This window comes from Lineus longissimus, chromosome 18 (assembly GCF_910592395.1).
Source record: "Lineus longissimus chromosome 18, tnLinLong1.2, whole genome shotgun sequence".
In the NCBI taxonomy this organism is placed as follows: domain Eukaryota; kingdom Metazoa; phylum Nemertea; class Pilidiophora; order Heteronemertea; family Lineidae; genus Lineus; species Lineus longissimus.
Window position 1 is genome coordinate 864,637 of NC_088325.1, and position 27,869 is coordinate 892,505.

A 27,869-nucleotide genomic window follows, 5' to 3' on the forward strand; every position below is an offset into this window, starting at 1 on the left:
ATATGAAAGAGCGACTGACAGGCTAGAACCTTTAACCCCCTGTTCACAAGGCAAAGTAGGCCACTGGATGGTTAGTGGTCATATGCCCATGCAAAGTATGTGTGCCAGCTCGCGAGATGGAGGGATTTTCCCGAAAGAACTACCCAAATGAGGGATTTGAAATGATTTTGATTGATATCATTTATAAATTTACAGCTTTGGAAGGAGATAGATGGGCGCATCACCGACTCCGCCAATGAGGCACGTGACAATGTCAAGTATCTCTACACGCTGGAGAAGTTCTGTGAACCACTTTACAGATGTGATCCGGTAAGTTATTGGATCCATGAGCATGAAACTGTTGACTGGAGGCCATCGAGTTTTCCAGACTGACCGGAGTGGTTTATTGTTCCAATCTTGAAGTCACTATTCCATTGAGGAGTTGATTGAGTGAATTTTGTGAAGGAAGCTTTAACTCAACTGCGAAAGACGTTTCAGCCAAGTGCATAGACATACTCAGGCAAAAAGCAGTACGGGGCACTCTTCTAAGTAATCTTACAGCTGAGCAGTTGTCCTGATGAAACCCGAGGACAACTCAAGCAGATGGGTATATTCCTGTTTTAAAATATTGGTGTAAGTACTAGAAAAGTATCATTTAAGCCTGTTTTCTTTGCTGTGGATTACTTGAGTGATTGAGTCTGACTCTGTTCCAGATCACAATGATAGAAGGCATCCCTAGTTTGATCAATGCCATCAGAATGATACACAGCATCTCCAAGTACTACAACACTTCAGAGAGAATGACATCACTATTCATCAAGGTGTGTATCAAACTTAAGATTGTTCTTTTAAGGGTCATTCAACATTTTAAAATTTATCAAGAATGAGAGTACAGTGGAACCTCCCTTAGCGGACACCTCTCTATTATAGTATTAAGGACAACCTCTCTATTAAGGACAACCTCTCTATTAAGGACATTCGTTTTGGTCCCAAATTGGTTATTTCCATCAATTTGACCTCTCTAATCAGGACAGCACTTGTCGGTCCCATGGGTCTCCTTAATAGAGAGGTTCTACTGTACTCTAAAAATGTGGAAACCATGTGTTGTTTTGAATGACTAAAATAAGTTCTCTTTCCCCCCAGGTAACCAACCAGATGGTGACTGCATGCAAGATTTACATCAGCGATGATGGCCTGACGCGTATTTGGGACCAGCCCCGCCAGCAGCTCATCAAGAAGCTGGAAGCATGTCTCAACTTATTCAAGGAGTACCAGATTGCGTTCCAGAAAGCCAAGAAGAAGATTGAGCTTACACCTGGAGAGAGACCATTTGATTTCTCTGAGATGTACATCTTTGGGAAATTCGAGGCGTTCTGTAAGAGGATTGAGAAGGTGAGAGTCCCCTGAGTCTAAAAAGCATCGACAACAAGTTCCACATCCTGACATTGGGTGGTATGAATAAAGACTAGCAAATGCTTTTACTTCAATTTTGTACAGAAAGGCCTAGTGTAAATGTACATGGAGTTTTAGATAAAAGCATTTGCTAGTCTTTATTCATATCACCGATTGTCTACCTCCTTCTCTTAGATAATAGACCTAAAACTTTTGTCTGTGTAGGGAATTAAAGACTTAGCTTGCGTCATGAGGCATTTTGTCACTCTTGCTTGAGACTATCGCCTTCTCTTCAGATTATTGACCTGCTCGAGACTATCGAGTCCTACACTGTTTTGAGTGACTGTCGTATCGAAGGCATCGACCCGATACTGATCAAATTCCAGGCCATATTCGCCAACGTGAAAAAGAAACCCTATGATGTCCTCGATCATCGCAAACTTGACCTGGACATGGATTACGCAGATTTCAAGACGCAGATGACTAATCTTGATGTAAGTAGGCAGGCCTAGGATTTTTAGGACCTGTTCTGGACTCTGGCTTAAAAAATCAAAATAGTTGCCCACTTTTCTAAGCACCTCTGAAAAATTTGAGATTCCTTCTCAATGAATTCAAGTCTGCATGGAATCACAATTTTTTCATTGCCAGTGCCAGTGAATATAGGCTTAACCAATTGTCTCATTAAAATGCCCATCCACCTTGGAGGAGGAATACTCCCTGGAGAAGAGCACCTACCAGTCCAGAGATAACACTGAAAAAAAAAAGAAGGAAGATTTCTGATGAGATTGATTGAAAGATACCGTTACTTACAGGTCCTGCTGCTGAATTTCATGGACAACTGCTTTGCCAAGACGACTTCCTGTATGCATTCTCTCAAGTTATTAGCAAGGTAACGCAATTAGTTTGAAACTATTTTGAACGGGACTCGTTGAGATTGAAACTTAGGGAACACGCGCATTTAGTCACAGAGGGAAGTGTATCAGTCAGAAATGCTGTGTTTAGGGCAGATTGAGCAGCACCTTGAGTTCTATTTCATGATAGACTCACATTTTGGATGTTGTGGACCAGTCTTGTCCCTTCCCTGAAAGGTGGTAAGAGGATGAATGGCCTGCCTCAAGAGTTTAGATAAATCTAGTGCTTGATGTGATATGCACAACATCTGTAGTGAAAGGGTTAAAATTCCTACCAGAGGTTTCAATGAGAAAATAAACTCAGGCTACATATGGGAATCTAAGGCACCTAATTTGTAACTTTATTTCCTTAAATTCAATTCATGTGAATTCCTAACTATGTTGAAATCCCTGATCAGATTTGAGAAGCTAAAACTAAAGAGCCTGGAGCATTCCCTAGAAGAGAAATACTGCATGGTGTTCCAACATCTTGGCCTGGAGATTGAAATCATCAAGAAGATCTATGGCAAGTGGAAGGATGACCCACCGATCACTCGAGGCTATCCACCTGTTGCAGGAAAGATAGCTTGGGCCAGGCAGCTCAGTAGGAGAGTTCAGGAGCCCATGGAAATATTCATGGTAAGTGATATTATAACTCTCCACTCTGAAATATTGCCTGATTTTATAACAACGTAGGCCTCTCCCTTACGTTATTTGGGACACCCTTCCTTAATTTTGGGATTATTTACAGTCATTTCATTGCATGACACGCCAAACTTCGGTTGTTCGTGTCCAAAAATTTCTTTGGTGTAATCATGAGGCTAAGTTTACTACAGGGTAGGGAGAAGCAAGTAGGATGAAGTTCCTTGCTCAAGGACACAAATATGAAGCAGTAGGGATGATACTTTCGAGAGTCGAACATACTAACGACCTCCTGATTAAAAACCAAGCAGCCATAACACCATGCCTCTATCCCTCTTGAGATTCTGATCTCCCTCCCACTGAGTGTATCAACTTGTAACTTGCAGAAACGGCCCTATGTATTGAGAGGAGATGGAGCACGGCATACTATCCGAGGATACAACCGGCTCTGCCAGGTCTTGATGGAGTTTGAGATACTCTACCATCGAGCATGGATCGAGTCTGTGGAGACCATCAAAGAAGGTGACTCTGCTCGTCTCAAATTTTTGCATCTAGGAGATCCAAATAGGTTCATCAGCTTAATTTGATATAGTTCAGAGGTTCTATTTTCACAAAGTTTGAAAATCAGTGTTTATATTTTCGTCTACACTAAGGAAAGGACTTGATCAATGCTACATCGTGTAGCTTACAGCTAACAGAGCAAGTCGTGTGATGAATTTATTGTTCAGTTTCGGGCCTGATCCGATGTCCAATATGGCGCTGCAAGGTAGCTCTGATGATACATGATATGTCGAGTCTACTTCTTTTCTATCAAATGATTAACGCAGGGAGAAGTAAATTTACTTTAACTTCTCCCTGCCTAAAAAAAAATTGATGAGAAGAAAAAAAATGAAAAAGCCTTCTACATCCTTTCGCACCTCCTGGGTTTGAACCCTGGATCTCCTGCGTGCAAATCCCTGTCCCTGCCCCTAGACCACAGGGACTTCACACTGAGACTTAGTCTTTCTTTCACTATGAATTGATCTGGATTTAGATGAGCTGTTCAGAACAATGGTGGTCACCAGAAAGGAAGCGTCTGCTAACCAAAACAAACTTGGGCATTTTGTGTTTGGCAATCTGAGCTATTTCCTTAAATTAGTTTTGGAGATTGGAACAACCTTTGCTTGTTCTTTTTATGTAATATTGCTATCAGATTGTTAGAAGTAGGCCTAGTGTCCTTCTACACAGAAAGCCAGATGACTTAAAGCTGATGGGTCAATCAGATTACCCGATACTTAAAGCTGATGGGTCAATCAGATTACCCGGTACTTAAAGCTGACGGATCAAATATACTTTACCGAGGAAAGGTCAAAGCCAAGCACTCAGAAATGTTTGTGATCTTCTTCTGAATACCATTGAACCAAACTTGTGCATAACCGCACAGTATTTCTCTGTTAGCACCATATGGTAGAGTAATTGAATAAAAGCCTTCAGAGATGCAATCTTACATCAGTATACATAGAACCTCTCTATTAAGGACGCCCTGGGGTCACAAATACTGTCCTCAATGTGGAGGTGTCCTGATTATGGAGGTCAAAATGTCTAGAAATTGCCAATTTGGGGACCAGAATCCTGTCATACAATAATGGTCTCCCCTCTCTCTCCTATGCTTCAGTTCTTGAAGTGCCAGTCCTAGTGAAACATCCCGAGACAGGGGAGTTGTTCTGCAACTTTGACTTGGTAGTGAATGAGGTGTTCAAAGAGGCCGACTGCATCATGAAGCTTGAACTAGAGGTGCCGCGCCAGGCCCTCGTCCTCTGCCACATGCGCGAGAAGCTGAATGACAATCACGGCCAGCTACAGCTCGTGTTGGAAGAGAATAAGACTGTGAGGAGCAGGATACCGAATATCTTCATCCCATTGATGGCTTCAAGTCTTGCAAAGGTATGTTATGACAGATCTGTGCAAATCTTCATACCTCAAAACCGAGGTTCCTTGTACCTGGTGTCTATGCCAGGGCAAGCTAAGACTCCACCAAGTGAGAAACATGAGTAGCTTGCGTGGACTCTATCTCTCTCGCCAAAGTCGGACCACTAGGCCAATAAACCCAATTGGCGCCTAACCGTAGTGGCACGCAGGATACGCTCATCCCGCCTTGGAGGAGGATCACTCCTAGGAGAATGACCCCTCCAAGTGCAGAGCGAACGCTGAAGAAGAAGAAGAAGAAGTTATTTTAAATATTTTGATCTCGATTGCATTTTAGGTTGACGCCGCGATCAGACCCGGTCTCCTGTCACTGACTTGGAGTTCCCTGTCCTTGCCGGGCTACATCCGCAGTGTGAGGGCTAGCCTGAAAGAACTCAGCATCCTCATCAAGCAGATTGATGACCTCAAGACCACGCACATCGATAAAGTCCTCGAGGACATGGGTAGCACAATGCTGTGTGACTTGCCTGACAAGACTCCGTGGTCCACCCATTACTTCCTGGAGAGAACTAAGGTCAAATTCATTTCAGAGATGTAGGGCCAAATTCATAAAGGGCGTTTAAGGGTTAGACATGTGTAACTTCTCCCTGATCAGTTTCAGGGCCTATTCATATTCTGTGAAGATTTACATGAAGGACCTGAATATGTCTATTCAGTAGTTAAACGCTGTTTTAAGCTAAACGCCCTTTATGAATTTGGCCCACAATGTTTGTTATGAGGGAATTCTAAGCATGTTTTCCTAACCTTGAGGTGGCAGTCTCAGATGCTGACACTATCTAATGACAAATTGCTGACAAAATGGGGTGTCCATTATTGATGCAGAGGGTTCCTTAATAGAGAGGTTGTCCTTACCAGCAAGACTTAAAGACGAGAGAGGAGTCAGAGGTGTTAGTTAAGGGAGGTTCCCATAATATTTCTGTCTTCTTCAGAAAAACTGTGAGGAGTGTTCTGTGGATATGGAAAACATGAGTTGTAAGATTGAGAAAGCCGTCAACGAGCTTATCAGCATCTTCACCGAGAAGGCTAATCTGCCTCAGCCCATCGAGACGGTGCCAGAATTCGAACAAGACGGAGAGATGACGTTTGGCATCCCAGGGTCACAAGGTTAGTTGTCTTGGATAGGGTATTTTGATGCTATCACCAAGACATTGGTCAGCAAACGCATTCATGTTTGGTAGAATGTGCCTTGTTTCTGACTCGAAAGCGCTTCTGATTCTTAAAGGGGCCGGGCCTGTTGAGAGTAGCTGGGGGAATCAAGAGTTTAGATATACTGTCAGATAGGAGACCCCCTATCGATGACTTCATGTGCCATAACTTGAGGTTTCCGTAATAAGATCACATTCAAAATCATTTGAAATAAAGTTACCTAGCCAGTTGAATCATGAATGACCAAGTTTCTGTCCTATGTGAAACACATCGGGCATTGAAGCGGTATTTTGAGTGGCAAAAATCTTGGAGCCAATAGAGATATCAGTCATCTTCATAAAAAATGACTTCATGTGATGAAAAAGCCAAGAAAGTCATCGGCGTTTTGCTAATGGTTGGCCTCATACAGGGTATGTTGAGATCAGCCGAACAGCTTCACTCGAGAATTATGCAGACCTCCGATGCGGCAAATGTTGAAGTCAGCGTTGAACTACTACTCCCAGAGAAATGTGAACAACTCATCGAGTTGAATGTGAACACCTCATCATATTTATCTATCAAATTCATGCTCCTTCTACTTATCAGAAGATGACGAGGTCTTCTCCTCCAACTCTGGCATCATGCAGACCTCAGCTGGGGTGAACATGGAGGTCAGCGCTGAACAGCTACTGAGAGAGGAATGTGAGCAACTCTTCAATCATTTCAACCACAAGAACCTCGATGCCATACTTCGGGCGACGAAACTCTCACTTGATCTCATCAGGAAGAAGGTCTTCTTTACAGGGTAAGGCTTACTTTCCCACTGGCTGGGTAAATGGGTTACTAGCTGTCAGAGATGCCATGCAGTCCTGGAGTGTTGCGCACAGCTCGGACATGTGAGACTGCCCAGGGTGTTAAGCTTGAATCTGGAATGTACAGACCAATCTGTGAGACTGCCCAGGGAGTTAAGCTTGAATCGGGAATGTACAGACCTATCTGTGAGACTGCCCAGGGAGTTAAGCTTGAATCGGGAATGTACAGACCTATCTGTGAGACTGCCCAGGGAGTTAAGCTTGAATATGGAATGTACAGACCTATCTCTGGGTTTTCAGGATCATAACCCCCTGATATAAATGCTTTCTCAAGTGACCATTTAGTATTGTTTTTCAGGCAAAGGAATATTGTCAAGTCCACCATGTATGGTTCGAAGAAGAAAAAAGAGAAAATGCCATGCTTTGAGGCAGCAGTCACACTGCAGATTCCAAACGTCGTAAGTTGATAGTATTATTATATTTTGGAGTATAAACCAAGTAAAAAATGTGTTGCAGCCATTCTATTTGCTGTTTAGCACCTAGAACACTGGGCCACCCAACACGTCCTTGGGCTGAGCTGTGGTATTGCTGTACCAATCTTTACCCTGTCTCGTTGTCTTGTACTAGGTGATGCAGCCAAGCCTTGATGATATTCAACAGACCCTGAACAAGGCCACCCAACACGTCCTTGGGGTGAGCCGTGGTATTGCTCAGTGGGGCCGGCCTCCACACCTGTACCAATCTTTACCCTGTCTCGTTGTCTTGTACTAGGTGATGCAGCCAAGCCTTGGTGATATTCAACAGACCCTGAACAAGGCCACCCAACACGTCCTTGGGGTGAGCCAGGGTATTGCTCAGTGGGGCTCGCCACCACACCTGTACCAATCTTTACCCTGTCTCATTGTCTTGTACTAGGTGATGCAGCCAAGCCTTGATGATATTCAACAGACCCTGAACAAGGCCACCCAACACGTCCTTGGGGTGAGCCGTGGTATTGCTCAGTGGGGCTCGCCACCACACCTGTACCAATCTTTACCCTGTCTCGTTGTCTTGTACTAGGTGTTGCAGCCAAGCCTTGATGATATTCAACAGACCCTGAACAAGGCCACCCAACACGTCCTTGGGGTGAGCCGTGGTATTGCTCAGTGGGGCTCGCCACCACACCTGTACCAATCTTTACCCTGTCTCGTTGTCTTGTACTAGGTGATGCAGCCAAGCCTTGATGATATTCAACAGACCCTGAACAAGGCCACCCAACACGTCCTTGGGGTGAGCCGTGGTATTGCTCAGTGGGGCCAGGAGCGTCCCGCTACACCTGAGGCAACCATTGAAGACAAAGGACATAAGCATAGTCACAAGCATGAACACCACCCTGGTGAATATAGAATAGAATAGAACTGAATAGAATAAAATAGAGTAAAATAGAATAGAATAGAATTGAATAGAACAATAGAATAGAATAGAATTGAATTGAATAGAACTGAATAGAATAGAATTGAATTGAATAGAACTGAATAGAATAGAATAGAATAGAATAGGATAGGATAGAATTGAATTGAATTGAATTGAATTGAATTGAATAGAACTGAATAGAATAGAATTGAATTGAATTGAATAGAACTGAATAGAATAGAATAGAATAGAATAGGATAGGATAGAATTGAATCGAATTGAATTGAATTGAATTGAATAGAACTGAATAGAATAGAATTGAATTGAATTGAATAGAACTGAATAGAGTAGAATAGAATAGAATAGAATTGAAATCTTGGCTTCATGACCCATTTGGGTCTTGAAGACAAGGAATATCATTAGTCTCTTTCACTCTATCCACGACCTGTGAAGTCTCACAGTATGGTCGCTGGAAATTTCAAAAATAAAAATCCTCGAAAGCAAATTTCGGATGATTAGAAATGTGTTTTATCGCTGAGTTGAAAAGATGGGCAAGTCTGAATCAGCCGATGATGCAAATCCACAAGCATTGACTAACATGTTGATATTGATTACAAAAAAGTGGTGTCTTATTTTGTCCTACCCTTTCTCGGCCATGGAAAATTATCACGATCAAATTGCTTCATTGTGCAGATCCTCTGCTGGGGTTGAACCTGCCTCAGGTGAAGAATTACTACAAGAGTATTGCCGATCACAAGGACATTGCCAAAATCGTCATGATGCTCACGTCCGCTGTCAACTCATTCAGACAGGTACTGTAGCAAATAATTGAAATACTGAGGCGGAAAATTTTGCTTGCCTTAATTTTGCGACCAGTAAATCACTTGTTTCACATGTCAAGATCGTTCATTGCAAAATCCTTGAAGATTTGGTGTAATCTTTGACACTCCAGACTATTTTTAGCTCCCCTCTGGGGAGCCTTTACGATACTGTGGCGTCCGTCGTCGTCGTCCGTAAGCGGAGCACATTTCGTCACCGCTAGGCCTAGATGGCATCTTGAAAATTAAACAAAGTCCTATTACTCCGAAACTGATGATAGGATTGCAACCAAACTTCATGTGATTATGTATCTATGTACTTTATCAATATCCCTAATTTTCAGTCAAATCCCATGACAAATATGGCCGCCAGGCCGCCATCTTGGAAATCCAATGAAGTCCTATTACTCCTGAACTGTTAAACAGATGTCAACCAATTTCCATGTGACATGTACACTCTTCAATAACCCTGAAATTCAGTCAACTTTAAAACCAAAATGCTATACTTAGATGGTACCAGTAATTTTCTTTTGTGCCATTGAGTCGAGAAGAATAATATCCAATGGAATCAAAACTGGTGAAACTAGCCAGAAACTATTCTCCCCATATCCACTGCAAATGACATGCATTACATTACCCGAGGTGAGCATATTCAAATATGTGAATCCTCATGATAAATACTCTGTTGAAAATGAAATTGCTTTTTCAGTCATTTCATTTTTGTTCCATTATAGGACATCACCAATGCTCTTGAGCGTTTCAGCGAATATGAATACCTATGGGACAATGACCGAGAGGAGGCTGTGAAGCAGTTCGTGGCTACCGATCCCATCTTGTCTGAATTCAAAGCGGAGATTCTCCGCTATGATGCCCTTGGAAAGGAAATTGAAGAGCTCCCAAAAGCACAGATTGTTGGTGCCATTAACCTGGATATTGGTAGGAGCATATGCTTTTATAAACAACAGGCTTTCTCTATTTTCTCTCGTGCCAGATGTTTTAGTGGACCAATCTCATCTTATCTTTTCTTCCTTCAGCTCCCCTGAAGAACGCTCTTGGTGTTGAAGCACGTGCCTGGGAGGTCCTCTTCGCCCGCCAACTCAACCTAGAGTACAAGAAGAAATTGGATGACATTGTGGATTATGTGGAAGACAACTCAATGAAGTTGGCACGTCCAATCAAGGACTTGGAAGATGTCCGCCACGCGATGGCAGCATTAGATGACATCCGCCAGAATCAGATTCGTATCGATATGGTTCTTGGCCCGATCGAGGAGACTTACGCAATGCTTCAGAAATTCCAAGTGAATGTTGCCATTGAGGAAATCAACAAAGTGGATTCGCTTAGATATTCATTTGGTAGATTACTGAGCAGAGCGGTAAGTAGTTTTGACCTAGACAGTCGCTCTCCTTGAGGGTTATGACATGAGGGTGAGCCACTGGCTCCAGTTGCATAACCTTCCCAACATGTTCCTATCACATGCTTGACACATTCCAGTGACCTTCCCAACATGCTCCCGGCCGGCCATCACGTTCCCAACACATTCCTGTCACCTTCATTACGTGTTCCCATCACCTTCCCATCACCTTCCCAACATGTTCCCACATTCTTGACACATTCCAGTAACCTTTCCAACACGCTCCCATCACCTTCCCAACACATTCCTGTCACCTTCATAACCTTCCCATCACCTTCCCATCACCTTCCCAACACGCTCCCATCACCTTCCCAACACATTCCTGTCACCTTCATAACGTGTTCCCATCACCTTCCCAACACATTCCTGTCACCTTCATAACGTGTTCCCATCACCTTCCCAACACATTCCTGTCACCTTCAAAACGTGTTCCCATCACCTTCCCATCACCTTCCCAACACATTCCTGTCACCTTCAAAACGTGTTCCCATCACCTTCCCATCACCTTCCCAACATGCTCCCATCACCTTCCCAACACATTCCTGTCACCTTCATAACGTGTTCCCATCACCTTCCCATCACCTTCCCAACACATTCCTGTCACCTTCAAAACGTGTTCCCATCACCTTCCCATCACCTTCCCAACACATTCCTGTCACCTTCAAAACGTGTTCCCATCACCTTCCCATCACCTTCCCAACACATTCCTGTCACCTTCAAAACGTGTTCCCATCACCTTCCCATCACCTTCCCAACACATTCCTGTCACCTTCAAAACGTGTTCCCATCACCTTCCCATCACATTCCTGTCACCTTCATAACGTGTTCCCATCACCTTCCCATCACCTTCCCAACACATTCCTGTCACCTTCATAACGTGTTCCCATCACCTTCCCATCACCTTCCCAACACATTCCTGTCACCTTCAAAACATGTTCCCATCACCTTCCCAACACATTCCTGTCACCTTCAAAACGTGTTCCCATCACCTTCCCATCACCTTCCCAACACATTCCTGTCACCTTCAAAACGTGTTCCCATCACCTTCCCATCACCTTCCCAACACATTCCTGTCACCTTCATAACGTGTTCCCATCACCTTCCCATCACCTTCCCAACATGTTCCTATCACATTCTTGACACATTCCAGTAACCTTCCCAACACGCTCCCATCACCTTCCCAACACATTCCTGTCACCTTCAAAACGTGTTCCCATCACCTTCCCAACACATTCCTGTCACCTTCAAAACGTGTTCCCATCACCTTCCCATCACCTTCCCAACACATTCCTGTCACCTTCATAACATGTTCCCATCACCTTCCCATCACCTTCCCAACATGTTCCTATCACATTCATGACACATTCCAGTAACCTTCCCAACACGCTCCCATCACCTTCCTGTCACCTTCATAACGTGTTCCCATCACCTTCCCATCACCTTCCCAACATGCTCCCATCACCTTCCCAACATGCTCCCATCACCTTCCCAACATGTTCCTATCACATTCATGACACATTCCAGTAACCTTCCCAACACGCTCCCATCACCTTCCCAACACATTCCTGTCACCTTCAAAACGTGTTCCCATCACCTTCCCAACACATTCCTGTCACCTTCAAAACGTGTTCCCATCACCTTCCCATCACCTTCCCAACACATTCCTGTCACCTTCATAACGTGTTCCCATCACCTTCCCATCACCTTCCCAACATGTTCCTATCACATTCATGACACATTCCAGTAACCTTCCCAACACGCTCCCATCACCTTCCCAACACATTCCTGTCACCTTCAAAACGTGTTGCTGTCACCTTCAAACTGTGTTCCCACCCCCTTCATCCTCCTGATAGGCTCCCCTCACCTATACAACACTTCCGCAATGTCATAGGGAGCCTTGATATAAATACTCCTGGTAATGGAAAAACATTAGAGTCAGAGGTATGATGTCAGAGCCAACTATGGATCGTTCCTAATCAATGCTATCCTGCCTACAACAAAATAGCAGTAAAGCTGACAGTCATTAACTTCATAGGAATATGGGAATCATTATCAATGGACGGAACTTTTCTCCATTCCAGGGCCAAGTTCAGAGTGAGCTTGTGGCGATTCAGCCAAAGTTCAAGACGCGTCTGCTCGAGTCCGTTGAAACGTTCCATCACGAAGTGAGCGACTACACCACAGAGTATGACAGTGATGGCCCAATGGCTGAAGGCATCGCTCCACAGGAAGCTAGCGACAGGCTCAATGTAGCACTGGTTGGTAACGTTCGATCACCATCAGGCTGACAATAACACTTAGAGTATGACCAGAGGCTGGTATGACCTAGCGGCTCCACAGGAAGCTAGCGGTGCTTGATGTTGCTAAATGAAACTTTGAAACAACGAAATTGGGACAATGTTTTCAGGTCAAAAACCACGAGAAACACTGCCTGAGATAGTTGTTGGCTATTGAGGTTTTGTGGTTTTTTGCTTTGCGTGTGGATCTGTGATCCTGTTTGTCTGATTTTCAGGGGCGCTTCAATGATCTCTGGAGAAACTTCCAGACCTACTCTGCTGGGGAGGAGTTGTTTGGCCTACCATCGACTGACTACCCTGACCTCACCAGGATCAAGAAGGAGTTGAACCTTCTCCAGAAGCTCTACGGTCTCTATAACACCGTCATGGCCAGCATCAATGGTTACTATGACATCCTCTGGACCGAAGTCGACATTGAAAAAATCAACAATGATCTGCTTGATTTTCAAAACAGGTAGGTTACTGGGATTGCCGGCTATCGGTGTTTGATTTTAAGGTTTCATCATCTGTTGTCAATGGGGCAATCCATAAAGCTTGCCAAAGCAATGAAAGATTGCCAAGCTTACATGGACTTGAAGAAGAAGATCAATGACTTCAATGAGAGTTATCCCTCCTAGAGAAGATGACCCACAAGGACTCAACACAAAGCCTCATTGCCTCCAAATTGAGACCAAAACCTTTTTTGACATTTTTTGTACCAAGGTGCCGCAAGCTCCCCAAAGCAATGAAGGACTGGCAAGCTTACCTAGACTTGAAGAATAAAATAGATGACTTCAATGAGAGTTGTCCCCTCCTTGAGATGATGGCCAACAAGGCAATGAAGGAACGCCACTGGGACAGGATTGCTAAGACCACCAGTCACACGTTCGACTTTGAGTCGGACGGTTTTGCTTTGAGAAACATCATGGAGGCTCCTCTACTCGCACACAAGGAGGACATCGAGGTGAATATTTCTTCATCATCATTCTCAATTTTATCGCAGATGTATGATCTCGACAGTAAAGGGTGAATCAGAGCTGGCTATCACATACATCATTTGTCACTAATACTGGCATTAACTTAACGTGGTGTTATCTCCTTCTGTTAAGCCCTTAGACTTAACGCCTTGTTAAATTAACACTTGTGTTGTTGACAAAACAGCTTTTGAACAACCAAGTCCACCAGGGGGATTAATTTAACCATGACATAAAATTTGCCTTTGAATTCTGTCACGTGAATCACCATTCTATTCTTTCTGAGACTATTTGCTGTGAGTTTTCAGTTTGCAATACTTATAAGACGTAAAATCAGCCTCATAACATGTGTGTACCTGATCTATTGAACAGGACATCGCCATCTCTGCCGTGAAAGAGAAGGACATTGAGGCCAAGCTGAAGCAAGTGATAGCTGAGTGGAATAACCAGAACCTTGGCTTCGCTCAGTTCAAGGCTCGGGGAGAGCTGCTGCTGAAGGGAGCTGAGACGTCGGAGATTGTCAGCGTCATGGAGGACAGCTTGATGGTGCTGGGATCCCTGCTCAGCAACAGGTAGGTTGACTCAGTGAGGTATCGGCCCGATGTATCTGCTTGAGGGCGCAGTTACTGGGGTGTTCTCCACAAGGCCATCCCACCCTACCTTGGCAGCTTACTACCCTGGGATCGCTGCTCAGCAACAGGTAGGTAAACTCAGTGAGGTATTGGCCCGATGTTTCCGCTAGAGGGTTCAGTCACTGGGGTGTTCTCCACAAGGCCATCCCACCCTACCTTGGCAGCTTACTACCCTGGGATCGCTGCTCAGCAACAGGTAGGTTAACTCAGTGAGGTATTGGCCCAATCGGTATCCGCTAGAGGGCACAGTCACTCAAGTGTTCTCCACAAGGCCATCCCACCCTACCTTGGCAGCTTACTACCCTGGGATCACTGCTCAGCAACAGGTAGGTTAACTCAATGAGGTATTGGCCTAATCTAATCGCTAGAGGGCACAGTCACTCGAGTGTTCTCCACAAGGCCATTTCTCAGGCCATCCCACCCTACCTGGGAAGAGCAGCCCTACCTTGCTCTACAATTTTGTAAGTGTTTCCAGGGGCCACCCTACCTTAAGAATTGCTGGCCACCCTTCCTTGTGTTGCACACTGGCAAAACTTCTTGAAACTCAAGATCACCACCTGCCTTGACAAAACCCTGTAGAGAACCTTGTACTATCCTTCAAAAGGTACAAGACTCGATGCGCCAACTATAAAGATTATCAAAAGTCCGTTCCTGATGGCTGTCTAACTTTTCCTTCCTGCAGGTACAATGCTCCATTCAAGAAGACGATCCAGCAATGGGTCCAGCAGCTGTCTAACTCATCAGACATCATTGAGAACTGGATGATCGTACAGAATCTCTGGGTCTATCTCGAGGCTGTCTTTGTGGGTGGTGATATCGCCAAGCAGTTGCCAAAGGTAATTGACATGGAGTGGCTGTGTTTGGGGCTATAGGCAGCAAATTGGTCATCTTCAGGTGAAAAAAATGAAATTCGTCTTCTACTACGTCACACCCAAATGGACACAGACGCTTTTCCAACTGAGTACCAAAATGTCTACCTTTTTCGATGAGTAGGTTGTGATTGCTAAGGCGAAACTTTAGCCATTTTAGCCATTTTAGCCATTTAGCCATTTTGATATACCACAACCGTGCGATGTGAAAAAAGGTCTCAGTTTGTCATAATGCTACATGTACTCTCACTCTATAACTTGCTATATTTTCAGGAAGCCAAACGGTTCCAAAACATCGACAAGTCTTGGGTGAAGATCATGACACGTGCTCATGAAGTACCGAACGTCGTGACATGTTGTGTTGGTGATGAGACCATGGGTCAACTCCTACCTCACTTGCTGGAACAGCTTGAGGTCTGTCAGAAATCACTCACGGGGTACGTTACAATCCTCTCTGAAAATCTTGAAAGGCACAGCAGTAAAGGCACACCCTAAGAATGGCAGGGTGAAGTGCTCTGCTTTGAGTGGCAATGCTTCAGCCACTGGCACTGATGAAAAAAGGTTTGGCCAGTGGAGAAAATTGAAAAAAGCCAGGGTGCTGTACCCAGCTCTTTAGCTGAAACACTGATCTATCTCTCATGTCCATCCTGCTGACTTTTCATAATCGTGATTACCTTGACTGGTGGGGGAAGCATGTTTTAGTAATCTCAAAGTGACACATCAAAGGTCTGCTTACCTGAGATATCCATCCGTCCTATTTTGTTTTTGTGGATAATGAAAATCAATGTATGACTGACTGTTTCAGGTACCTTGAAGGCAAGAGGTTGATCTTCCCCCGATTCTTCTTCATCTCTGACCCGGCCCTGCTAGAGATCCTTGGTCAGGCAAGTGACTCACATACCATCCAATCTCATCTCCTTGGAGTGTTTGAGAACGTTAATGAAGTCGAGTTTGATCAGAAAGATTACGATAAGATTCTGTCTGTCGTGTCCAGAGAGGGAGAGAAAGTACCGGTAAGTTCCGACAACGTTTAGAAGGCTATATCTCAATAGAACACGTTCACATGTCATGAGAAAGCTGGAGCATTCATCACTTTAGTGTTCATTTTATCGAAAGCGTGGTACTTTGATAATTGCTAGACATTTCCAAAGATTCCACATCTAAGGTCAACATGGGCAGCACTGATGAAACACATTCGTCATGTGTCAAGGATACGATTTCTTGTGGGCTACCAATTTTACAGTACAGATAAACATTTATCATATTGTTATCGTTAGCTCTATTTGATTGACGTTCCATTGCCAATTTCAGCTGGAGAAGCCAGTCAGGGCACAAGGCAACGTGGAGCTATGGCTAGGAGAGCTACTCGATCAGCAACAGAGATCCCTGCATGCCGTCATCAGACAGGCCTATCACGCCGTAAATGAACCCAACTTCGAAATGCTCAGTTTCTTTGCTGATTACCCAGCTCAGGTAAGTATAATCCGAAAATAGCATTCTACATCATATCCAAGGGTTATGCTAATAAAGAACTATAGTCAACTGCCAAGTCACCTCCCACACTTCTTCTTTTGGGCAACATGATGGTTAAGCCATCAAAAGTGTAGGGACCTTTGCCATTGGTTTCCTTCCACACTACAGCAGTTGGTAGCTGCCTTCATCAAATTGTCCAGAAAATGAAAAAGTGAAATGTCAACCTACGTTATAGTTGTGACGTTTCTCTGATTTTGAACCCGACTTGGCCCTAGTGAGCCCTCCGTGCAGTGATCCTCTCTGTGCCGATCGTGGCTTTGGAAGAGACACCAACTCTCCCTGAAAAATCAGGAAACTCCCTAGTTTGTTGCCGATTTCCTGATCAAAAACTTTTCCATATATTTCCTGGTTGTTTTACAGAGCTTCCCCAGGATTCTGTAGTAAATTAAACGGATTTTATTGGCCTATTTTAAGGCTCTGGCCACCAATGTTTTCATTCGAGTAATTTGGCATCTCTATTCATTGGCCCTGCGCTGGCAGAACCCCTGGGACATCCATCGGCACCATATCACTTGTTCAATCCACATATTTCTCTTCCCCGACCAGGTCGGCCTCCTTGGCATTCAGATGCTGTGGACGCGAGATGCGGAGGAAGCTCTCTGCAATGCTCGCAGCGATAAGAAGATCATGCCGACGACTAACCAGCGCTTCCTTGAAATCCTCAACTCGATGATCGAACAGACGACGCTTGACTTGGCAAAGTTTGAGCGTATCAAGTACGAGACCCTCATCACCATCCATGTGCATCAGAGGGATATCTTTGATGATCTGGTAAGGGTCCATTCCACAGAATTCAAAGTCTTTCAAGAAGAACCCCTCTCCATCAGTCCATGGCAGTTTGAAAGTACTTCTTGCTCACCGACCAGCAAGCAACTCGTTTCTTGATAGTTTAATACAAACTTGAATACAATTTTACCTGAAATTTACAACCAACCATGCTGTGCTGTGTCTAGTACTGGTCGAGTTCAAGTGAGCGCCTTGTAATTGCTCCTTGAAACCCCTGATTGATTTCTGTGGAGACCGGGGTAATAATATGATATCCCAAAGCGCTTTGAGCGAGAACTATAGTGTCACGGAATTGCGCTATATAAAAGACTTATTATTATTAATACATGTATTATTATTATTATTGTTATTATTATTACACTGCAAATTTGTTCCATTGTCTTTTGGGTCAACTTGCGGTCGACCTGTCGAGTATGCGTATTCTGTCAGTGGGACACAAGAAGCAGTCGTTCACAGCTGACAAACTGAATATGTGTTTTAGGTGAGAATGCACATCAAGAACCCTCTTGACTTTGAGTGGTTGAAGCAAGCGAGGTTCTACTTCAAAGAGGACACAGACACCTGTAACGTCAGCATCACTGATGTGGACCATGTCTACCAGAATGAGTTCCTGGGATGTACCGACAGGCTGGTCATCACACCCCTTACCGACAGGTAAAGCACCGTGCCAACGTGCGAGCGCAGTGACTTGCAATTATAATCACTGCGATGTGAAGCAAAAATATGACGCATTGGCAAGTAAAATCGGAAATTGGTGGGTTTGATTGCACTGGTTACTGCAAAGTGTACCTGGTCATGGAAAAACACCTGAGGTTCTTGGCTAAACCAACGACAGTCACCACCTTTTAACACCTGATGAAGTCAGCGTTGAAACTGCCTATTGGAATCAGCAGGAGGCCCTTTTTGAACAAGACGTCCATACTGGTATCCCCCTCCACCCCTTTTTGAAATATGTGACCCACTACAGTAAAATGAGTCGCATGTCGCTTCGAGCTTGACAAGTTGAGACAGACTGGTTGTTCATTTCACTATCGTCTGCCTATTGTGAAATCTGAGTGTATCAATTTCTTCTATTATATCCTGGTGTCATTTTATGCTCATCTTCTGTGCGACACGTGACCCATTTTGCTTCGGTGGGTCGCATATGCTCATGTGTTTCAGGTGTTACATCACATTGGCCCAGGCGTTGGGGATGGCGATGGGAGGTGCACCAGCCGGTCCAGCCGGGACGGGCAAGACGGAGACCACCAAAGACATGGGGAAAGCCCTCGGCAAATACGTGGTCGTCTTCAACTGTTCGGATCAGATGGACTTCAGAGGATTAGGAAGAATCTACAAAGGTAGAGGCCTTGTGTTACTATAGCCCCCAGTAAACAAGCGATTTAGATTCTGTGGCCTATAACCATAATCGCACGGGAATAAATTGCTTGTTTGCAATGGTCGTCGCAGGGGTCTTGACGAGAATTAGTGATCATACAGGCCTGTGATAAATATCATACCTTGTCTGTCCTCTCTCCTCAACAGACCTCGTTGACGTTGTACGGACTGATACCTTTATTTGTGTCTTTCAGGCCTTGCCCAGTCTGGCTCCTGGGGCTGCTTTGACGAGTTCAACAGAATTGACCTGCCTGTCCTCTCTGTGGCTGCTCAACAAATCCACATTGTATTGACAGCCAAGAAGGAGAGGAAGACCAACTTCCTTTTCTCTGATGGAGATAACGTTGATATGAACCCAGAGTTTGGTCTCTTCATCACCATGGTAAGTAACTATTTGTGCTGAACTGGGGATATGTGCCGTGTTTGGCCGTGGCAGGGCCTACCGACTGAAAATACTGGTGTCAAGACTCCATCTTTGCCCAAATGACGCCGTAGAGAACTGTAACAAATCGAATATTATCAAGAAACATCCAGTTGCAAAGTGGTCAAAGATTCCTTGAACTATCTTCTACCGCAAATAAAAAAGTTTTTAACGTCATCCACTTTCAGAATCCTGGTTATGCCGGTCGTCAGGAGCTGCCCGAGAACCTGAAGGTCCAGTTTCGTACCGTGGCCATGATGGTACCCGACAGACAGATCATCATGAGGGTCAAGCTCGCCAGTTGCGGTTTCCAAGATAACATCATCCTGGCGCAGAAGTTCTACACCCTCTATAAGCTGTGTGAGGAGCAGCTCTCTAAACAAGTGCATTACGACTTTGGGTTGAGGAATATTCTGTCCGTGTTGAGGACTCTCGGGGCTCAGAAGAGAGCTCGGCCAGAGGAGACCGAGTCCACTATCGTCATGAGGGTACTCAGGGACATGAATCTCTCCAAGCTGGTAAGTACACCATCTCATATCCATATTAGCAAGTATGGATGCAAAATGTTCTGTATTCTGTTTGATTTAAAAACCACACCAGGGATTTTACACATGGCTGGACTTAAGGGTAGGCAGCTCTGTCATTATCATACCACAGCATTGAATCTTTGCAATTTTTACACTTTGCTTAACGTCCTCTTTGTCTTCAGGTGGATGAGGATGAACCTCTCTTCCTGAGTTTGATCGGCGATCTGTTCCCAGGCATTCAGCTGGACAATTCTTCCTATGATGAACTCCAGGTGGCGATTGGAAACCAAGTGGATGCTGTGAAGCTGGTCAATCACCCGGCATGGAACCTCAAGCTTGTCCAGGTCAGTCCAGGGTTCTGGCAATGTTGTTTTTCTCATGTGACTCAAAAGCAAGGTAATGGTGCCCTGATGTGCACAGGAGGTTGTTTCTGGGGATCTAGGGAGGACAGCTAGGTTTATTAGAGACAGAGACATAGGCCTGGTTCTGTAGTATAGCCATAAAAAGAAAATTGAACACTAAGAGTTGATGGTTTGACTCTCAGACGATCACTACTGCTTCATCTTGGGCAAGACACCTATCCTACTTCTGTCTACCCGGGAGTATAAATGGGTACCAGTTCTGAGTGGGAAGTTATGTGATAGACCAGCATCCTTCCCAGGGGGAGTGATACTCCAAGTCTCTTGCTGCGGAGGAATCCGAGATTAGTCCAATTGCCCAGGCTTCACCTGTAGCCCAGCAGACTTTGACTAATAACTGTCTTCCTTCTAGTTGTATGAGACCCAGATTGTCCGCCACGGAATGATGACCCTAGGACCCAGCGGAGCAGGCAAGAGCGTTTGTATCAATATCCTCTTGAAGGCCATGACGGACTGCGGTGTTCCACACAAGGAGCTACGGATGAACCCCAAGGCTATCACAGCACCACAGATGTTTGGTAGGCTTGATGTAGCGACCAACGATTGGACTGATGGCATCTTTTCAACACTGTGGAGGAGGACACTCAAGTCTAAGAAAGGTAACAGTCACTAGTATCATGATTGTGGTATCCTAGACCTACTATGCCCACAATAGCCTAGTGGTTAACACTGCTGGCTACCACGCAATAGGGCCCGGGTTCGATCCCGGGGAGACCCCAGGATTGTATTTCTGGATGAACCGGCGTGGCTTTCAAGGAACTAAAATTCCTGGCTCTTCACAACACTTACATTAACGTATGAAATAGTCGAGGGTCTGTCGGATGAGACTAAAAGCCGTGGTCCCTTGTACCCGAGTGTCTATGCCAGGGCAAGTAAAAGATCCCACATAGGTGGACAGTAGCCTATAGTGGACTCCATACCTCCGGCAAAAATCCAATAGGGTTACGACGCCGGTAATGATGATGATAATGATGATAACAACCTCTCTGATGAATGGTGGGCTTGGTTGAATTTGAGCCCTGGTGTACATGTATTGCCAGTCTCGAGCAAGACTTTTATGATAGAGCGCCAAACCATAGATTACGATTTGAAAATTAAGGCCCCTGGGTCGAGTTTTGCTTCAAATGATACTATTCAGCGTTGACAAATATGACAGGCAGCTTCTCAAATGATGAGGTACTAGAAGTATGTGCCATCTTTTACAGGTGATCATGTCTGGATTGTCCTAGACGGCCCGGTCGACGCCATCTGGATCGAGAACTTGAACTCGGTGCTCGATGACAACAAGACACTGACCCTGGCTAACGGCGATCGTATCCCGATGGCTCCGAACTGTAAGGTGGTGTTTGAGGTCCACAACATTGACAACGCTTCTCCGGCTACCGTCTCCAGGAACGGCATGGTCTATATGAGTTCGTCTGCTCTTGACTGGCGACCCATTCTCAGGGTGAGTTCACCAGTATTGTTACTGTCACTCTCCACGTTGAGAGCCAATGCCAAAAGAGAAAAGTATTTCCAGGCATCATCTTGACTCACGAAGATCGCAATGTCAACCAACATGCTCTTGTAATACGGTCGGGATCGAATTTCAGTGTTTTCCTGGTGACTCAAATGCATTGGACTTATCTGTGTTAATCACAACTTTCACATGGACACTGATTTTGTTCTTCGATATTATTGACACTTTATTAAAAAGTCATATTTTCACAGTTGAGTTTCATGGACTTAAAAACAAAAGTTCTTCTGTGTTATAGGGTTGGCTGAACAGCAGAAGTGCTTCGGAATCGGACGTCCTACAGAACTTGTACGATCAGATATTCGATGATCTCTACAACTTTGTGTGGCAGAATCTCTCGCCGAAGATGGATTCACTCCAGTGTAATCAGATTAGGCAGGTCGGTATCAAATCAAACTTTAATAGTAAGGGTTCGTTTGGTCGATATCTACAGGGCGTCCCACAAAGAAGGAACGTGTATATGACCTCATTACTGACGGCCTGAGGCAATGCGTATGCAGGTCTCAACAGCTAAGAGGCTAAGATGGAGAACTTCCCTCAGAAGGCTTAAGTCTTGTTGATAGTCTACTATACTGGCGTTTTAATGTGTAATCTCCACATCACCTTTCAGTCGTGTGACCTTCTCGAGGGGCTGATCCCTCATAAAGAGGACAAGGGCACCGTGTCAGCAGCTCACCTCCAACGCCTGTTCATCTTCGCGTTGATGTGGAGCATCGGTGCTCTCCTTGAGTTGGACGACAGAGCAAAGATGGAGGGCTTCCTGAAGGAGCATGAGAGTCAGCTTGACCTGCCCAAGGTCAATGAAGGAGAGACGATATTTGAGTACATGGTCAGTGAGAGCGGTATGTACATGAATTAAGAATGAGGGTCATTTTGGAATTGAAATGACCTTCTATTAAAATGTTTTTTGGAGGTCAAAGAGGAAAAATATGGCTCCTCAAGGCCCAAAGTTGGCAAAAAGTTACTTTCAGTTCTAAAAAATCTGATTAAAAGAAAGCCTCCAAGGGTAAACTGTGTCGTTTTTTATGTAGTTCGAATTTGTTTAGGGTGGCAACTCTAATCTATCCAAGGCCTCTTCCAGACTGGCCAGATAACTCAGTTGGTTGAGCAGTTTGTTCAGACGTGCTTTGGAGTTAGCTTGATCCCCGATTGGACCAGAAACGTTAGTCAGGCAATAGCCAACCAGACAAACCACCTTTGATAGAAAATATGTGGAACAAAGTCATCAATAATAATGCCATTATACTTTTAAAGAAACAATTGTTTGCTTGTTATCTGTAGGTGAGTGGCAGCACTGGAACGAGAGGGTCGAGGAGTACATCTACCCGAGTGATTCAGTGCCTGACTTCGCCTCGATCCTGGTACCGAACGTCGACAACGTCCGCACAAACTTCTTGATCGAGACCATCTCCAAACAGAGCAAAGCTGTGCTGCTGATTGGTGAACAAGGCACAGCTAAAACTGTCATGATTAAAGGTAAGACATCTTAGAAAACTGGGCCTGTGTGAATCTGCAATCTGAGAATTTGGTTTCTCTGAGTAGTGGTGAAACACATCGTGGGAATGTCCTCTGATTACCAACCGAGTGAAGGCCTGACTGGAGTCCACAACCCTCCAAGAAAAGCTGTGGGGAACTGAGGCAGACTTGCATCACACTGTCACGTCCTTGAGGACGAATGGTGGGAAAGTTTAACCAGTCAACTCAAAGAAGAATAGTTGGCCTAGCCGAATCCATCATATGCAATACCTAAGGGTTCCAGCCAGGCCTTTGTGGCGGCCCAGGCAATTTATATCTCACTCTATTCTCTGTTCGTTTCTTTCCCAATACAGGCTACATGGCAAAGTATGATCCAGACGCTCACCTCGGCAAGAGCTTCAACTTCTCCTCGGCCAGTACCCCTATGATGTTCCAGCGGACAGTTGAGAGTTACGTGGACAAGAGGATGGGATCGACCTATGGACCACCCGGTGGCAGGAAGATGACGGTCTTTGTGGATGATATCAACATGCCCGTCGTCAACGAATGGGGAGATCAGGTACAATATTGAAGACTTGTGCTATTGGTTTTTATAAGGAAATGGCTTCCGCCTGCCAAATGATCCACTATCAATGGGCCATGTCTTTAAAGAGTGTTTTGCAAGCCAAATACGGCTGTCCCTTTCATTCAAGGAAACACTTTACTTCACTTCAACTAAACTTTACACCTTGCCTTGCCTTGCCTTGCCTCGCCTCGCCTCGCCTCGCCTCGCCTCGCCTCGCCTCGCCTCGCCTCGCCTCGCCTCGCCTCGCCTACTAACTCGACCTGACTTGCAGGTGACGAATGAGATCACAAGACAGATGATGGAGATGAAGGGCATGTACAGCTTGGAGAAACCAGGAGACTTCACCCACATTGCTGACTTACAGTTCATAGCAGCCATGATTCAACCAGGGGGAGGTAGGAACGACATCCCACAGAGGTTAAAGAGGCAGTTCTGTGTATTCAACTGCAGGTACGTGTTTTGATGGTTACGGAAGGGCACGCACATTGCTGAATTAACTGCTTACCGAAAGAGCCTCATGGCCTAGTGGTTTACACTGCTGGCCACCACGCAATAGGGCCCGGGTTCGATCCCGGGGAGAACCCAGGATCGTATGTCTGGATGAACCGGCGTGGCTTTCAAGGAACTAAAATTCCTGGCTCTTCAAAGTCCTTCGAATGAGACTCAAAACCGAGGTTCCTTGTACCTGGTGTCTATGCCAGGGCAAGCTAAGACCCCACCAAGTGAGAAACATGAGTAGCTTGCGTGGACTCTATCTCTCTCGCCAAAGTCAGACCACTAGGCCAATAAACCCAATTGGCGCCTAACCGTAGTGGCACGCAGGATACGCTCATCCCGCCTTGGAGGAGGATTACTCCTAGGAGAATGACCCCTCCAAGTGCAGAGTGAACGCTGAAGAAGAAGAAGAAACTGCTTAACCTCACTCTCAAGCCCACATTAAATTTCATTCAGCCTTCAACTCCTTGTTCTGGTTAAGTGTTTCATTCATTGAACTCTTCTGTTCTACAGTTTACCATCGAACAACTCTATCGATAAAGTGTTTGGCATCATTGGTGAGGGTTACTTCTGTCCTGAGAGAGGCTTCAATGAGGAGATTGGAGATATCGTCAAGAAGCTTGTCCCCCTTACAAGGATTCTCTGGCAGCAGACAAAGGTTAGTCAGTATAATCTGATGGATACTTCTGTTGGGTGTCCATGAGAAGGCCTGTAAAGCTACCCTCATCTTAGATCATCCAGCTGTGAACCGTGACCAGGTATACCAGCTGAGGTCTGTTCATGACGCTGTCCATAATCCTTGTTCTGATTCTTAAAACATTCATAAGACATTGACAAAGTCGGCAGAGAGATTTCCCTAAAGCTTCTGTAAGTTTTTAGGTTATATGTTACCCGTCACAGCAAAACCAGTCGCATGTCGCACAGAAGATGAGCCTGAATGACACCAGGAGATAATGGAAGAAATTGATGTGCTCATATTTCACAAAAGGCAGTCAATAGAGAAATGAACAAACAGTCCGTCTCAACCTGCCAAGCTCAGAGCGACATGCGCCTGCTTTTGCTGTGAAGAGTCGCAAATGATTTTGGAGCCAAGGACCTGATTTTCTTGTGAATCACCTTGTTGACTTTCAGGTGAAGATGCTTCCCACGCCAGCCAAGTTCCACTACATCTTCAACCTGCGAGATCTGTCGCGTGTGTGGGAGGGCATCCTCAAGATCAAGTCCGAAGAGTGCCGGACGATCGAGACATTCCTGGCCTTGTGGAGGCACGAGTGTACAAGGGTCATAGCTGATAGGTAAACGAGGGAGTTCATTTCTAAAGCACTTGGCAGAGAAGAGATTTTCATTGCAGCAACTTGCAATAATCATTGGCATCAACAAATTCTGGTTTACTGGTGGTGTCACAGGTGCCTGCAGCAAGAATCAATCAATTCCTGTGATGACATTTTTTCACTGATACTCAATGTTTTTGTCACACATTATAGCGATTATTATTAGCCAGAAATTTGCCTCTGTAATCAGGCCACCTCTCAAGTAAGGACAGCATTTATCAGTCCCAATGGTGTCCTTTAGAAAGTTCAACTGTATTGTTTTTTAGATTCACTAACCCTGAAGACACAAAATGGTTCACGTCTGCCTGTGCCAATGTGATCAGAGATAATCTTGGAGACGAGATGCATGCTAGGCTACATGAGGAGCCCTACTTCGTTGACTTTCTGCGGGACGCTCCGGAGCCAACTGGGGATGAACCGGAGGATACTGACTTTGATATGCCCAAGATATACGAACAGGTAGATCATGAGGGATTCATTTCAAAAGGACGGTTTTGCTAGTTTTGTGGAAAAAGAAGGAAGAAATTTTAAGGGCATCAAGACATTAAGGGCGTCAGGGCTTACCACTTTAGCTTGTCACCTTCAGCAATTCACTTTACTTCAACTGCTTTGTCTTCTGCATGAGACATAAGTCATCCTATGAGGATTCTTAGCACTGGACGACCTATACAGTGGGCAGCGGATGGTCCCATGCAGGAGGAAAAGACTTCCACTGTGGTCAGTAGACTTCTCAGCAGAATGAGGAATTTCTTCAGCCTAATACGATATTTCTTTCTTTTGCAAGATTCCTGACTACAATTATCTGAATGATCGTCTGCTGATGTTCATGTCGTCTTACAATGACACAGTGAGAGGTGCTCACATGGACCTGGTTTTCTTCAAAGATGCCATGGTGCATCTGGTCAAGGTAGGAATCTCTCGTCACCGAACATTTCATGTTGTGACAAAGTTCATATGCCCACTGGCAAACTCGATAAGGGTCTCAGAATTCAGTAAGAAGACTGTACTGCTCAAGTGAATCTGATTCACCTGATCGTACTCACTGATTGTCATCAGCCTCCTATTTGAGAGAAAAAAGTTCTAAAATCGAGCAAGTTTTTTACTGTTTTTTCATCCACACAGGTTTCACGCATCATTCGAACAGCCCGAGGTAATGCACTGCTCGTTGGCGTGGGTGGGTCCGGCAAGCAGTCATTGACAAGGCTGGCATCGTTCATCGCTGGATACAAGATATTCCAGATTACACTCACAAGGTGAGTAGGTTTCTGGTGATAAGTTACAAGATATGGTGTGCAGTGGCTCTGCAATTGATCACGATACGATACTTCAGCAGGTGAAATAGGCCACATAGAGAAATATGGGAATTTCAGTAAAAATGTCTAAGCTAAAGAGTTTTAACTTTTTGAAATCAAGACACCTAAAACAGTTTCAAGTATAAGTATCAGCAATAGTTTGATCAGTTTATTTGAACATACCAACCAAGTGACTAATTGTCTTTTATTCTCTTCGGCACTTCCTAAACTTCTGGCACCTTTTGCTTCATCTCTGGGACTCTGAACTGACGTTCCACTCAACACTGTGCACATTTCACCTCATCATCCTACACCACCGCCGCCTATCAGCTTTTCACTTTCAACACTGCACATGTCTCAAAGACCCCAAGCTGTCAGAGTGACACAATGGAAACCTCAGTGCTTGTCACCTCTGAGATCCTGCTATACTCACGGATAGAGGATGACTCTATTTGACAGCATAGGTTTCCTCCTGGTGCCAAGCTTTCTTCCTAAATACGCTTGAATAATGTCTTGTTCTCACTTCCTCTTGACTCAGTAGTTCGAAAATTATCCCCAAATTCCACGCTATACTATTTCAATCTGATGCACTGGTCCTCGACCTTCTTCTGCCTCCTACTGAACCCCCCTGCACCTGCCCAACCCTTCTGTACCTGCCCATACCCTTCTGTACCCTCCCCCATCCTCCTGCACACCCCACTCAGGCAGTTGTACAGTCAAGACACAGAAGACATTACTGGGAGGACACCAGGAGACGATCATTGGTGAGAACAATACATTTAAACCTCAGATCCCGATTGCCTAGTCGTTAAGGCATTCACCTCATGAACAACTGGTCGAAGGTTTGAGGCCTCTTTCCGTGGCTGGTTGGTCAGCTGCCAGCTAGTTAAATATAGGGTACAAACTGCCTTTTCGCAGGGCGCCTGGCATTAGAGATCGGAATTTGGAAGC

The 27,869-nt window shown here is 44.9% G+C and overlaps 1 protein-coding gene across 1 annotated transcript in view; it reads left to right on the forward strand.

Moving 5' to 3' along the window:
• LOC135502582 (dynein axonemal heavy chain 8-like) overlaps positions 1-27,869 on the forward strand; it is a 48,886-nt gene that overhangs the window by 2,838 nt on the left and 18,179 nt on the right. Inside the window, exons 7-50 of the mRNA XM_064795532.1 lie at positions 196-309; positions 693-800; positions 1,123-1,371; positions 1,668-1,865; positions 2,184-2,260; positions 2,681-2,900; positions 3,290-3,425; positions 4,558-4,826; positions 5,146-5,382; positions 5,798-5,972; positions 6,600-6,798; positions 7,164-7,263; positions 7,433-7,498; positions 7,721-7,786; positions 8,009-8,180; positions 8,891-9,009; positions 9,750-9,951; positions 10,050-10,390; positions 12,511-12,687; positions 12,942-13,180; positions 13,429-13,669; positions 14,052-14,251; positions 14,994-15,147; positions 15,454-15,617; positions 15,986-16,193; positions 16,492-16,653; positions 17,260-17,484; positions 17,981-18,153; positions 18,661-18,839; positions 19,071-19,258; positions 19,486-19,815; positions 20,007-20,168; positions 20,596-20,842; positions 21,449-21,690; positions 21,998-22,138; positions 22,370-22,601; positions 23,041-23,235; positions 23,589-23,794; positions 24,072-24,250; positions 24,809-24,953; positions 25,427-25,590; positions 25,893-26,085; positions 26,411-26,533; positions 26,749-26,879. Of these exons, the coding sequence (XP_064651602.1) occupies positions 196-309; positions 693-800; positions 1,123-1,371; positions 1,668-1,865; positions 2,184-2,260; positions 2,681-2,900; positions 3,290-3,425; positions 4,558-4,826; positions 5,146-5,382; positions 5,798-5,972; positions 6,600-6,798; positions 7,164-7,263; positions 7,433-7,498; positions 7,721-7,786; positions 8,009-8,180; positions 8,891-9,009; positions 9,750-9,951; positions 10,050-10,390; positions 12,511-12,687; positions 12,942-13,180; positions 13,429-13,669; positions 14,052-14,251; positions 14,994-15,147; positions 15,454-15,617; positions 15,986-16,193; positions 16,492-16,653; positions 17,260-17,484; positions 17,981-18,153; positions 18,661-18,839; positions 19,071-19,258; positions 19,486-19,815; positions 20,007-20,168; positions 20,596-20,842; positions 21,449-21,690; positions 21,998-22,138; positions 22,370-22,601; positions 23,041-23,235; positions 23,589-23,794; positions 24,072-24,250; positions 24,809-24,953; positions 25,427-25,590; positions 25,893-26,085; positions 26,411-26,533; positions 26,749-26,879 (8,048 nt within the window). The remainder of the gene's footprint in view (positions 1-195; positions 310-692; positions 801-1,122; positions 1,372-1,667; positions 1,866-2,183; positions 2,261-2,680; positions 2,901-3,289; positions 3,426-4,557; positions 4,827-5,145; positions 5,383-5,797; positions 5,973-6,599; positions 6,799-7,163; positions 7,264-7,432; positions 7,499-7,720; positions 7,787-8,008; positions 8,181-8,890; positions 9,010-9,749; positions 9,952-10,049; positions 10,391-12,510; positions 12,688-12,941; positions 13,181-13,428; positions 13,670-14,051; positions 14,252-14,993; positions 15,148-15,453; positions 15,618-15,985; positions 16,194-16,491; positions 16,654-17,259; positions 17,485-17,980; positions 18,154-18,660; positions 18,840-19,070; positions 19,259-19,485; positions 19,816-20,006; positions 20,169-20,595; positions 20,843-21,448; positions 21,691-21,997; positions 22,139-22,369; positions 22,602-23,040; positions 23,236-23,588; positions 23,795-24,071; positions 24,251-24,808; positions 24,954-25,426; positions 25,591-25,892; positions 26,086-26,410; positions 26,534-26,748; positions 26,880-27,869) is intronic.